The sequence below is a fragment of the Aethalodelphis obliquidens genome, unplaced genomic scaffold (genome assembly GCF_003676395.1).
Source record: "Aethalodelphis obliquidens isolate GAN/ISIS:26980383/991018 unplaced genomic scaffold, ASM367639v1 scaffold12, whole genome shotgun sequence".
NCBI lineage: Eukaryota > Metazoa > Chordata > Mammalia > Artiodactyla > Delphinidae > Aethalodelphis > Aethalodelphis obliquidens.
The window spans coordinates 12,947,680-12,961,868 of NW_020837956.1; the positions used below are offsets into that span (position 1 = coordinate 12,947,680).

At 43.3% G+C, this 14,189-nt stretch overlaps 1 protein-coding gene across 1 annotated transcript in view; it reads right to left on the reverse strand.

The window, feature by feature from the left end:
- Positions 1-131: 131 nt before the first annotated feature.
- GALM (galactose mutarotase) overlaps positions 132-14,189 on the reverse strand; it is a 46,211-nt gene continuing 32,153 nt past the window's right edge. The window contains exon 5 of the mRNA XM_027113343.1: positions 132-1,027. Coding sequence (XP_026969144.1) covers positions 864-1,027 — 164 coding nt within the window. The 3' untranslated portion in view covers positions 132-863. The remainder of the gene's footprint in view (positions 1,028-14,189) is intronic.

Genomic DNA, 14,189 nt, shown 5'->3' on the forward strand with positions numbered 1-14,189 from the left:
ATAGTGTATATATATATATATACTATATATATATATATATATATATATATAGTAATTCCACTCGGCTTGCAGAACCTTAGTTCCCCCCACAGGATCGAACCTGGGCCCCGAATGTGAAAGTGCAGAGTCCACTGGACTGCCAGGGAATTCCCTCATTTTCATATTTTAAAATCTCTGAAATCATGTCATGTCATGCTTTAACTGGCAGAGGTGTTTTTTTTCCTTCATGGAATGTAAAATAATGGTGAACTTTACAACTGATGGCATCTTAGAGTTGATAAAATATGTGAAAATAATTTGCCACATCTTCTGCTCTACTAAAACCACTGAACAAGAAATCAGGGCTTTGAGGAAGTTCCCTGGTGGTCCACCGGTTAGGGCTCCGCACTCTCATTGCCAAGGGCCCGGGTTTTGACCTCTGGTTGGGGAACTAAAATCCTGCAAGCCACGTGGTGCAGCCAAAAAAAAAAAAAAAAAAAAATCAGGGCTTTGAGGGTGAAAAAGAGGAATCAGCGTTATCTTGTGAGTAATTTCTCTGGAGGTCCAAGGGAGAGAGCAAACTTCTCAACAGACAGTCCTCTAGACATGTTTGCCAAAAGGCTATAACATGGGTTTTACATTCTTCTGAATATTGTGCCATTTTGCTTTATCACCTTTCATTGTCTTCCCAACTTTCAGATCTGTTCTTCCCTAGATGCTAGGCTGAGCCATCTGAAACAATGTACACAAATATTTTGAATTTAGCTCAGTTAAGAAAGCCCAGGGAATGTGCGGAAGAATTCCTCCTCATAGGCATGTTCCTGGAATATGACAGAGCCAGAGGAATGGACTAGGAGCCTACTCACAGTCACTCTTCTGATCGATCAACACATTAAACACCTACTGTATGCCAGGCACTGTACTGGGCAGAGCTGATACATAGATGAGACATGACCTGCCTTTTTAAGCCGCTTGCAGTCTGAAGGAGGGAGAGGACACATAAGCCGCTCATAACCACAGAGTGTGAAGAGTGCTCCCAGAGGCACAGCTGTAAGAAAGAAGACAGGCAGTATGACTGGGTTGGCTTAGATGTGGCGGACTGGGGAGATTTCATGGATAAAAGTTTATTAGTTGAGCTGAGACTTGAGGTGAGGTCATAGTAGGTTGAATGGGTGAAGAAGGTTGAAGAATAATCGATGTGGAGGAAACAGCTTAAGTACAAGGTGGTAGTGTGTGTGTGTGTGTGTGTGTGTACTGTAATAGTAGCAGCAGCAGCAGTAGTAGTAGCAGTTGTAGGGTAGAATGCCTCAGATGAGGAAAGAGATTAAGTAAAGTTAGATGAAATCACTTCTCTGAGCCTGGGGTTTTTCATCAGTACAACAAATAAGCTGGACTAAATCACTGACTTTCACCCCCTACCCCATTCCTGCAGAATTTGTTATTTCAGAGGGAAGCTCAATAAACACAAGTGTGCACACACACACACACATAAAATAAATATACATATACCGTTGACCCTTGAACAACATGGTTTTGAAATGCATGGGTCCACTTATACATGGATTTTTTTCAGTAATACATACTACAGTACTATACTGTCCTTTTTTTTTTTTAATTCTTAATTTTATTTTTTTTGGCTGCATTGCTGCACATGGGCTTTTGTCTAGTGTGGAGAGCGGGAGCTACTCTTCGTTGCAGTGCGCGGGCTTCTCATTGCGGTGGCTTCTCTTGTTGTGGCTCACGGGCTCTAGACGTGCAGGCTCGGTAGTTGTGGTGCACGGGCTTAGTTGCTCTGCGGCATGTGGGATCTTCCTGGAAGAGGGATCGAAGCCGTGTCCCCTGCATTGGCAGGCGGATTCTTACCCACTGCACCACCAGGGAAGTCCCTACACTGTCCTTGATTGGTTGAATCTGCAGATCTGGAGGGCCAACTGTAAAGTTATGGGTGAATTTTCAACTGCATGGAGGGTTAGTGCCCCAATCTCCACACTGTTCAAGGGTCAACTGTATACAACATAAAAAACATATATATAAAAGCCAGAGTGAAGCCAGTATAAGCTCTGAGCAGCTCACCTAGAAAACCCTAGGAACAGATGACAGCAGAGGTGCATCCCATCCCACCCCCTAAAAGTATGACCCACTTAGGAGTGAGAAGCCCCTGGTCCTAGGATCTTCCCCAAATACAAAGAATCCCAGGTTCCTCTGCAGCAGGCCAGGCAATCTGGCCAGTCTTTCTTGAGGGGAAAAGAGGAAAGGGACTCTGTTTCAGAGCCTTACACAATGATACAGTTTAGTACATTTAAAAGTTTTTGTATTGTCCCAGAACTGAATCATATATTTTGAAGGTAAGTACAGACATTAGGTGTTTAACATACTCTTTCAGGGTGAGAGTTATTTTTCCTTTCACGCGGTCAGATGGATAATGTTTTAGGAACTTGGTTCCTGCTATTTTTAGAGGAGAGATATAGCATGCAAAGTGGGGCTGGAATCTTAGGAGGCTAAGAAAAATGAGGAACTTGTACCTTACCATTAAAAAATTAAATAGGAAAAAGAGAACTGACTTTTAGCCATTTAAAGCATTTGGTTCTGCTTCTTTGAGTTCCTAAATACTAAGAAACATGAATGTCCTGTCTTTGGGTGAAAAGAGGGTATCCTTTTCTTAACTCAGAACTTCTGCTCAGAAATGTAGTCTTTTTGGCACGGGAGGACTGGGGTCTTTGAGTTCACACAGAGCCGCGAGGGTGCCTGGGTTCCAGAGCTCCTGAGGGAGACACGGAGGCCTGGCTAAGACCATCCTAGTGTCTGGTGTCCACTGTTCAACCAAGAGGATCCTCCTCTTACCAGAGTCAGCTTTAGGAAAGGTTAAGTGGTATTCTTTTTGAAACATCCTTTAAAAGCATCTATTTCCTTTGTCTTGGTTCTACTTTTCCAAAAAAGAATTCTTGAGTAGGTAACATTTACACATGTAATCAATTTAAAAGATATCAAGTGTAAAAGTTACAAAGTCGTACTCTACAGTGAAAAGAATTTCTCTCGTCGTTGTTCCCTACAGATGCAGTTTCCTTCAACAGAAGCAACCATTGTCACTTGTTTCTCATGCACCTTCCAGAGATACCACAAGGATATCCAAGCATTTAAGTGCACGTCCATGCACATCCACAAACTCACAGCCCGTTTCCACCTTGATCTTTTCACTCAGTTTATCTTGGAGGCTGTTGCTAAATTTATTCCTAGGTATTTCATTAGACAACTCCTTATGCACTCATACTTTTCTCATTTTTTCTATGATAATCTATTTAAAATTTCTTTTTGAGGTCACAATTACAAATTTATATATTTTCCTAGAAAATTATCCATTTCATCTATATTACTCTCATGTTTATCTGCAAAGAGTTGAGGAAAGAAATAATTTATGATACTTTCAGTTTCATCTGTCTGTGGTTATTTGCCTATGCTCATATCTAATTCTGTGGACTGAATAGATTAGCTAATGCTATATCTATTTTATTGGGGGTTTTTTTCCCTCCAATGAAGCAGCTCTTGGATTTATGAGTACTACCTTTTCTGATTCTTTTCAAAATGATAATTTCTTTTATTTTTGTTAATTTTTCTTTTGTTCTCTTGGGTTTATTTTATTATTCTTTTTCAAATATCTGCATTAGATGCCTAATTCATTTAACTTCACAATTTTTGATTAATATAAGTAGTGCTAAAATTTTCTGAGTATTACTTTAACTGTATCACATGTAGGAGTTTCCATTATAGATAACTGTAATATAATATTTGCTTACTATATATTCCTATATATTATGTATATATTTCCACATAAATAATTATATTATTTATTTTCTAAATATCCTTAGTTTTGGGGGTTGACTTCCTTTTTGATCCAAGAATTATTAAGAGACAGTTAAAACATTTCTAGGTCAATATTGGCTGTGTTGTATTTTGTGAAACTGCCCGAGGTTTTCTTCATGGTCTTAGATATAGTCATTTTTTGGTGAACTTCCGGTGTGAATTGCATCCATTGTGAATTGCATCCTTTAGAAAACAGAATGCTTTCTGTCATGAAGTCAGCCTTTTCTGATGTTCAGATTGAGACCCCCTGCTACTTTGGCTTTCACTTGCTCGGTTTGCTTTTGAATTCTTGTATTTTCAACCTTTCTGAGTCACTTGGTTTGTACACAGCATCCTGTTGGGTTTTGCTTTGTGATTTAATCTGAGAGACTGTTTAATAGGGGCGTTTTATGGCATTAAGATGACACGTATATTCTAATTGTTCTTACTTTGTCATTATATTTTATGGTATGCTTTCTGTGTTTATGAATTCTAGTCACTTTAAAAAAAATCTTTTACAATATGGTCTGTGTGTATGTTCCTGATAATTTAGAAAGTTTGTGTTTTTGTTTTAGTGGTTACATCTATATACAAGTCACTTCAATATAATATACTTAATTCTCTGTTTCTTAGAATCTTCTGAACTTCTTCCTCCCCTTTTCTCTGGGTTTCTGACACATTCTAATGTAATTCTAATAAAGGCACTTTTGTTTCCCAGTAGATGGCGCTAGAGACACAATGTAAAGAGCTTGCTTTGTAAACATACACCTTGTCTGAGTCCAGTCGGTCCTCTAAACCCCAAGCAGTTCTGGAGGAGGGCTGAACTTTTTGGATCTCGAAGGCCAAATCCTGGATGGTAGTGACCCACCGGGGCGCTACTGTCCTGTGAAGTCTGGGTGACCAACTATCTCCCACACTGACTTTAAAAAAGACAACAGTGTTTCCTTAGGAAACAATTAGACTGGGAAAAAGAAGCAGCTGTTAACATGGGCTCAAGAAGATTTTAATCTTACCAACCCATATTCCCAGTGGTATTTATGTTATGCTTTCTTCCCTAACTTTAAATGGTGCTCACAATATTTAGTTCTTTCTTAAAGCCATATTTGACTCAAAATCGAACCCTTAAAATAGTCCCAATGTGATTGCCCGGATCAGTCAATCAATTACTTACTTTTCTTGACTTTAAAGAAAGTCATGGAATTTTCATGAAGGAAGGACCCAGGGCATATTTCATGTCTATTAACCTGATACTGAGCAATCTATGATATCGAGCAATCAATGTTTACTTTAGCTTTTCTCTCTGTAAAACAAAGCTGCTATTATTTGCCACCCCATACATTACATGGAAATATTTGATAAATGATATGTTTGAACATTTTCAGGAGGATGGCATAAATAAAAGGGCTAAATTTCAGGAAATATATATAGAACACAAAGCAGAGCTTAGAGAGGGTAAGACTTCAAGAACGGCAGAGAAGCCCTGACTTAAAATTTAGACACTTGGGAAAATTGTAAAAAGAAATTCTTGCTGAATGAGAAGAAAAAGAGAAGGTTCCAGTCTGTCTTTTCCAGCCTCATGCCCTGACACACTCCCTCATGCACTTACTGGTCAGGCAAATGGGAAACTTAGAATTTGTCTCCCAGATTCACTATGTCTTTGGACCCTTTCTTGTAACTGGAATGACGTTTCTGGGCTCCCCTACCCAACTCTGGCAAAGCCCACCAGGTCATTTAAGAATGCTTATTCTCGGGATTCCCTGGTGGCGCAGTGGATGGGAATCTGCCTGCCAATGCAGGGGCACGGGTTCGATCCCTGGTCCAGGAAGATACCACATGCTGCAGAGCAACTAAGCCTGCGTGCCACAACTACTGAGCCTGTGCTCTAGAGCCCGAGAGCCACAACTACTGAGCCTGCGCTCTAGAGCCCACGTGCCACAACTGCTGAGGCCCGCACGCCTAGAGCCCATGCTCCACAACAAGAGAAGCCACTGCAATGAGAAGCCCGAGCACCGCAACAAAGAGTAGTCCCCGCTCGCTGCAACTAGAGAAAGCCTGCGCATATCAACGAAGACCCAACACAGCCAAAAATAAATAAATAAATAAATAAATAAATAAATAAATAAATAATAAATAAATAATGCTTATTCTCTAATGCTATTTCCTCTGTGAGGGACTGTATCCTCCACAGCTAGAACTAATCCCCTTTTCTACTTTGTTCATCCCACTGTGAACATACTTTCCCCAAGACATTCATCCCATTAAGGCATAGCTATAAGGTTATATCAAGCTTTATATCTGTAAGGAATATGAGCCCCTAGAGGGCAGGGATTGTGTCCTACTGATTTTTGACCCTCTGAGCATTAAACAGAGCCTTTACTTGACTGAAAACCTGATGAATGAATGAGGTAGAGGGAAAAAAAAGAGGGCAACTGTGAATGTTGTAGCATCCTGTGACAAAGTCAGAATGAAAGATCTAGAAAGGACCTTAGGAATTACCTCATCTAGTACCCCCGCTTTGCAGATGAGGTTGGAACCCAGATGACTAAAGGGACTTGCCCAAGGTGACACATCTGCATAGTGTCACAGCCTCCAGGCCCCTACTCAGGCACTCTCCACCTCACCCTGGAGTGACTTGGGTACAGCCCCTCCCACCCCCAGCCCTCAAGTACTCTTGATTTTTCTAAGACTTTGGAGAATGAATGTGCAGTTCTTTCAATTTCGGTTTATGTGTGAGTTTGTGCTTTGGTGCTAAGAATAGAAGGAGACGTCAAAATAGCTGTCTCAGCAACACTGAGTGTACAGAAAATGAAGCCGAAATGGAAAGGGTGCCTTCAGAGAGGATGTCACATCACCAGACTTTGGTTTTGAAGCCATCAGAAAGCTGTCGTGTCAGCAGAGAGAAGCCGTTTTCAGATGAGGATTTCTTATTGTCCTGAATAAGGTTGGCTGGGTGTGCGTTTAGGTCTGAGCAGCAATGCCTGGCAGATGGTGGGCTCTGACCCAAAGGTGTGGGGTTACAGCTCTGGGGGAGTGGCCTGAGGCAGTACTTCTGCTTCCCCATTTCAGGGAAAGTCTGACTGCAGGCCCCACTAAGGACCCACCTGAGGTTACTGTCATGAATTTTGAATGAGACCAGTAGCTGTATGGTGGCAGCTGTAGAGGGTCTGGGGGGGTAGGATTAGTCAGGGTTGGGCTTTGTTAGGAGAATACAAAGAAAAAGGAGAGGGCAAGGGAGGGGAGAGCATATGAAAAGGGGTGATTCTAATGATGGACTTTTGATCTTAGTAGGGGAGGAGGTGAACAGTGACAGGGTGGTAGGATCAAGGGACTATAGGTTCTTGTGGCATTGAAGAATTATTGAAGCTGAAACAGACATCTTAAACAGTGATCATAAAAGGCTGCAATAAGAGGTAGTGACGAAGTCAAGGGTATGACTCAAAGATCATAGGAGTGAGTAGCTGGAAACCTTGGAGGACGAGATCATTGGGAGAGGACGTCAAGAAGCTAAAAGGTCAGGGTATCATCCATATGGATAATGAAATAACGTAGAATTGTGATGAGAGTAACGTTGGAGTGTCAGTGAGCCAGGAATAAGGTCAAGTCTACAGAGGACCTAAACAAAGAGAGCTCACATGAGTGTCACCCTGGCAACTACAGCTGACTCATTCTTGCAAGATGACGTAGACCTGAGCAGTGGAAACAGGCCTCTAACATTCCAGATGCCTGTCACAAGGCCTTAAATCTTCCTCTAGCTCCTCATTCCTGACAGAGTTATAATTACCTGCCCTCCGGAAGTACAGGAAAAACTCACTGCCTTCATGAAATCCATCTGCTTTGATTCATATCTCTTATCTCACATGAAGGAGTCTTACAGGCGCTCGACCTTTTCCCCATGACTGCTTGTGGCATACCGCATTTTTCAAAGATGGCCACACCAGGATATATTCATCCCACAGGCTCTACTTACAACGTGATGGTGACACTCCTTCAGTGAGAGGTGAAGTCTTTTTTCCCTCCCTTAAGCCTGGATGGACCTTTGTAACTGCCTCAACCAATAGAATGTGGTACAAGTGATGCTATGTGATTTCTGAGGCCAGGTTATAAATACAAAGTGGCTTTGGCCTGGCCCTCTCTGCCTCAGGACATTTGCTCTTGGTTCCGGCCGCCATGTTGTAAGGAAGCTCAAGTCACATCGAAAGGCCATGCGTGAGGTTTTCTGGCTGACAGCACCCAGCCAATAGCCAACATCAACTGCCAGACATGCAGGTGAATGAGCCTTCTGATGATTCCAGCACCTGCTCTAACCTTCCAACAGAGGCCCTAGACATCATACACAGAGACAAGATATGCCCTGTCTAAATTCCTGACCACAGAAGCAGTAAGAGATAATAAAATGGGAGTAACTTATCACATAGCAATAGATAACCAGTATACTGCCTTGGGATGTTTTCACCTCTTGGCACTTGATTTGACAAGACAGGAGGTGACAAATTTTGACAGAAGTCCCTTTAGATGATTCTACCTTAAGAACACTAATCCTTGCAATTACTTTTGGATGGGGGAAAAACAAATATAAATTTGCTAGTTCACCCATTTTTGAGTATCTTTTATGCACCAGGCATTAAACTGACCCCAGGGAACTTAGAATCTGATGAAAGAGACAGACAAAAACATAAAAACTTACAGGAGAGTAGGACAAATGCAACGAGAATGGCATTCAAAGGGCTCCGATGGAGCAGGGAGCAGCAGCACCTACCTAATGCAGCCAGGAGGGTCAGGAAAGGTTTTCCAGAGGTGGTGACAGGAGGCTAACCTTGAAAAGTAAGTCAGGATTGGCTAACTGGACAAGGCGTAGGACTACTGTCCTCCGTGAATGACAAGAGTGGTCACGTGAATATCACTCTGGCAACTACAGCTGCCTCATTCTTGCAAGAAGATGATGTAGACCTGATTATTGGAAACAAGATTCTCTAACATTCCAGATCCCTGTCACAAGGCATTAAACCTGTCACAGGAATGGACTCTTGTTGTCGTATTTGGGGTGAAGGCAAGACAGTTATATTACACTTGTCCTCTGGGCTCCTAGCTCTGACTTGATTTTTTGGGCAAAAGACTTAAGAAACAGAGTAGAAGGTAAATTAGTCCTTATGAACTCCTGATCAAACACTGACTACTGACATGGTTTTCTATGTAACATCATCTGGACATGAACACTCTTCTCAGTATCTGACTGAGAAAATTCACCCGGGGTGAATTTTAATTCAATGCTTTTAATTTCGCATCATCTGAAATAGCTCTTTTCCCTACCTGGTGGCCCTAGGGCCTGACTCTCTGAGAAGATGAACAGATGGTCGCTGCAAGAGTCACTGAATCTTCATGTTTATTCATTTTTCAGCCCCTCTTTCCTGGCAGGTCCCCTTTCTAGCTCATCTTCACACAACCCAGTAACACAAGTACAGTGTTATTGGAAGAAAACCAGAGTCCCTCCAGACAGTCCTCAGCACCGGTGACTCCTGTTTATAATTACAATTAAAAATCATTTTGAGAAAAGAGAAAAGAAAGCAAAAGAAAATCTGGCACAGACTTTGTAGAAAAGTTTGGTGGAGGGAAGAAATTTTCTCCAATAATTTTTTCTCCCTTAAAAAAGAAATGTTTCGGGCTTCCCTGGTGGCACAGTGGTTGAGAGTCCGCCTGCCGATGCAGGGGACACGGGTTCGTGCCCCGGTCCGGGAAGATCCCACGTGCCGCGGAGCGGCTGGGCCCGTGAGTCATGGCCACTGAGCCTGCGCGTCCGGAGCGTGTGCTCCGCAACGGGAGAGGCCACAACAGTGAGAGGCCCGCGTACCACAAAAATAAATAAATTAATTAATTAAAAAAAAATTAAATTATAAAAAAAAAAAAAAAAAAGAAATGTTTCTGGGACTTCCCTGGTGGCACAGTGGTTAAGAATCCGCCTGCCAATGCAGGGGACACGGGTTCGAGCCCTGGTCTGGGAAGATCCCACATGCCACAGAAGCAACAAAGCCCAAGTGCCACAACTAACCACTGAAGCCCACGTGCCTAGAGCCTGTGCTCCGCAACGAGAGGCCCCCGCAATGAGAAGCCTGCGCACCGCAATGAAGAGAAGAGTAGCCCCCGCTCACTGCAACTAGAGGAAGCCCATGCACAGCAATGAAGACCCAATGCAGCCATAAAAAAAATAATTATTTATTTATTTTAAAAAAGAAATGTTTTTTAAAATATTAAGTATGTTATTTGAAAACTATTTTCTATGATTTGTCCTACATGTTGATTACAAATCTATGTAAGATGTCTCAGGATTTCGACAGACTTGCTAACTGACCTTGGTAAGTTTCTATGCCTCTGTAAGATTCAATTTCCCCACTTATAAAATGGAGCTAATATTGGTATCTACCTAATACAGATACTGTGATGTTTAATTGAGAGAATGCTATGAAGGAGGTCGTATCTCTAGACCAGCACCTGGCACATAGTTAGTGCTCACTCTGTTACACACACACACACACACACACACACACACACACACACAAACACTCCAGAAATACAGAGAACAGAGAAAACAATTATTCATTATAGTTTAAGTCATTAATACTAAAGGAAAGTGCATTCCTGCCTCCAGGGGGCATTGACATTTTCATTACAAAGGATTTTTAAAATTTTGTTTTTATTTTTTGAAACTTTCTCTCTTAGTGATTTTTAAATCTAGAACAATGGTTTTTAAAGTGTTTTCTGAATCATGGACTCCTTTGAGAATGTTATAAAAGTTACGGGCTCTCTCTCCAAGAAAATGCGCACACACACACACACACACACACACACACACACACACGTTTCCAGAACCTCTGAAGTCCAGTGATGCGTGCCTGGTTAGGAATCTCTGATCTATAGGCTGGTAAGTATTTTCTGCCTATACCACTACTTGTCACAAAACAAGCTGCCTTCTCATGACCTGATACTGAAATGCACATTTGGAATGTTGCAGTCACATAACCTGCGTTGTCTGGGCAAGAAATGCGGACTGGGAGTTTCCTCCTATAGCAATGTGGCAAAGGCTTTGCATAATACATCAGGGCCTTCTTCCGGACGGTTTATGATTTCTTCATATTCTTGCAGCATGGACAACAAATCAACACGTGAAAGGGTACAGAAGCTTGTCTTAATCTGAGCAATTCAACAGCTCAAAGAAACCGCAGGAAAACGAAGTATCAGAGAAAGTGGAAATTGCCCCAATGACAGCTCAGAAAATGCGGCTGATTAGGCAAACTGTGTTCCCTGGTTGCAGGACATATCAGCAGTCATCATCCCCAATTACTGTTATCAGCTTCAGGAGCATCCTGCTCACCTGGTGGGCAGTTAAACTCAACAGACATTAGAATGGATTTTAGAGTCAGGCAGGCCTGGATTTAAATCCTGACTTTCTTTGCTGTAAAAAATTGTGGAGGTCATTGAGCTTCTCTGAATCTTGACCTCCTCATCTATAAAACGGGGATAACAAGAGTGTCTACTCATAGGATTATGGAAATTAAGTGAGATAAGGCATGCAAAGTGCTCCTACCCAGCACATAAGAAATACTTAGTAATACAGCTGTATTATGGACAATAGCTGAGGACAATAACAGCATAGACATTGGAGTTGGGGAGACTGGCTCCAAATCTTGACTCTGCCAGTGACTTACCCGTTTAACTTTGTGCAGGTTACCTGATCTCTCCAAATGCCCGTTTCTTCAAATGAGGCTTAACTGAAGCATAACACCTACTTCAAAGGGTAGTTCAATGAGCGAATGCACGTATATGCTTAGCTCAGTGTCTGGTACATATTAGACGCCCAGTAAAAATGGTGGCAATGATGATGGTCATAATAGTAGTTAATACTTACAAAGCTCTTAACTAAATGCCAGGAAGTGTTCTAAGCACTTTACACGTATTATCTCATTTAATCGTCACAACTAATGAGGTAGGTCCAGTTACCGTCTCCACTCTCCACTCTGCACATGAGGCCCACAGAGGTAGAATAAGTTGTCCAAAATCACAGAGCTGGTGAGGATTTAAACCTAAGCAGTCAGGGTTTGAGTCCGTGCCCTTAACTACTGTGTTTTCCTGATGATGATGTGTCAAAATCAGCCCTTTTAAACAGCCATTCAAGGTCATACCAAGGACTCACTTCACTAAGGTCAGAGGTGCTTTCCACTTCTCTGGCCAGGACTCGCTTGCCTGCCCCCATTAGTTTTCATGGCTCCCCGGGGGGACCCACTGTCCAAGCGCAGTGCACTGCTGGGGCCGGATGTTGATCTATGAGAACCAAGACCTGCTTCCCAAATCCCCCTGGATCCACTGGACTCGGTCTGCCAATGGCTATTAACTGCTCTCGTGTGAGAGGCGCAGCCCTTCTGCCAGTGTTCGGGGTTTGCTTGATGATTTCAAAAGGGGAACACGTTGGGGCAGAAGAATTTTCCCATACGCTGCTTCAGAGCAGCTCGAGCAGACTCCAGCGACAATGGAGGCTCATTGGAGACCCCTGGCCTCCACTCTTCCCCGAGAGTCACAAGGCTCCCACAGTGACGGTTCACAGGAAGCCAAGAAGAGCAGCAGGGACAGGTCAGCTGATATCCTGACACCATGAAAAAGACAGTAGTTGAACATAGATAGCCAAATTATGTTAATGGCCTAGGGTCAGAGAACAGAACCAGTAAGGGAGAGAGGGGAGAAATCAGTCCAGCCTTTCTGGTCAGTTGACACAGTGGCAGTGTCAAGAAATGGCTTTATGTGGGAAATTTAGCCCCTCTGATCTCCATCAGTGCTGCCACTTCTCACAAATCACCCCAAACCAACATACCACCATCTAAGTTTCGAGGCATACCCCGGACACCCTTATACTGAGACTGCCGCCCCAAGCCCTCCTACACAGAAACGGTGGTCCCATCACGCTTGCTCAGCCTCCTCTAGTTTAGTCTGGACACGGAAGTTGTGTGTTTGTACTAGTGGAGCTGGAGGGCAGGCAGCCTGGAAAGGCGGGGCCGGCCTCCCCGATCTCACTAACTAACGTGCAGGATGTGGTCGTGTATCCTCTCTGGGAATGTGTGCGCTGCAGACCCAGAGTCCTATTTGCTCCTTGCATCTGGCGCTGCCCACAAGAACAACTTCACACGCTACGAATTTAGGAGCAGTTCTCTGTCCTGGGAAGAATTCTGGAATGGAGACGGAAAAGGAAGGAGGAAGCCTGCTCCCCAGGAACCAAACACAGACGCACTCAAATACAAACCATTCCTGGCCACCCCCTAGGCTTCTCAGACTGGGTCACAAGGCTGGTGGCTCACGGAGCTTGGGGAGATGAAGCATCTGGGCTTCAGTGAGCAGGCTCTGTAGGGAGTTATCAAATGGCCTCTGATCTGTGGCTAATCTAGATGAAGATACAGAAGGTATTCTCCTCAGACTATGACAGCATGAAGCTGGGAGGCAGATACGCTTGGGATAACAGAATCAGGAATTCGAAAGAAAGTATAAAGCAGGGGGTAAAGCACTGGTTACAAGATGAAATTTATGGATAACAGGAACAGATAGGGTCCTGCACCTGTGTCTGAAAAAAAAAACAAAACCTCAAACCAAAGGACACCAGCTAGGTTTCGATTGTAACCCTAACCCCAGGTACAAAACAATCTTCTGAGGTTCTACTTCCTTACTTGTGAAATTGGGACACTATAGCCCCTCCCTCATTAAGTTGTCATGAAGATTAAGGACAGTTGATATAGGGAAAGTACCCAGCACAGCGATGTGACGGTTCTTCGTACAGTGCTTCACACACAGGCGGTCTGGTTCCAGAGCCTTTGTTCTTAACCGTCATGTTACATTTACTCTCATAAATGTTAAGTCTAGTTACTACAATTATTACCTACTAGGGAGAGATGTAGCTGAGCCACAGCTTGTATGAAAATGACTTTAAGGATGTGGTTGGCAGTAAGTTCGATGGAAGTCACAGAAAGACTGTAATGAGGTGTTGGCAGCTCTTGGTTACTGTCTGCAGCACAGGCATCACAGGATGACCCGAGGATGTTCTGCCTCAAGAAGAAATGACTTGGGGGGCGACATGACAGCTGCCTTCTAAGGTCATAACCCCGCTCTTTAGGGACCCGAGGCCCAGAACTAAGCCAAGTGGGGGTCGGCTCTAGGTAGACGGATTTCAGCTCGATATCAGAAAGGCCTTTCCTACGTGCTGGCCCAGGATGGGCAGTGAGCATCCTGGCCAAGAAGGCACCTGAGTGTCGGCAAAGCCCATGGTTCTGAGATTCAAATACTCAACTGGTGGGTGGTGGTTGGAAAAGATAAGGTCCTTTCCAACTGTGACATTCCAGGACTAT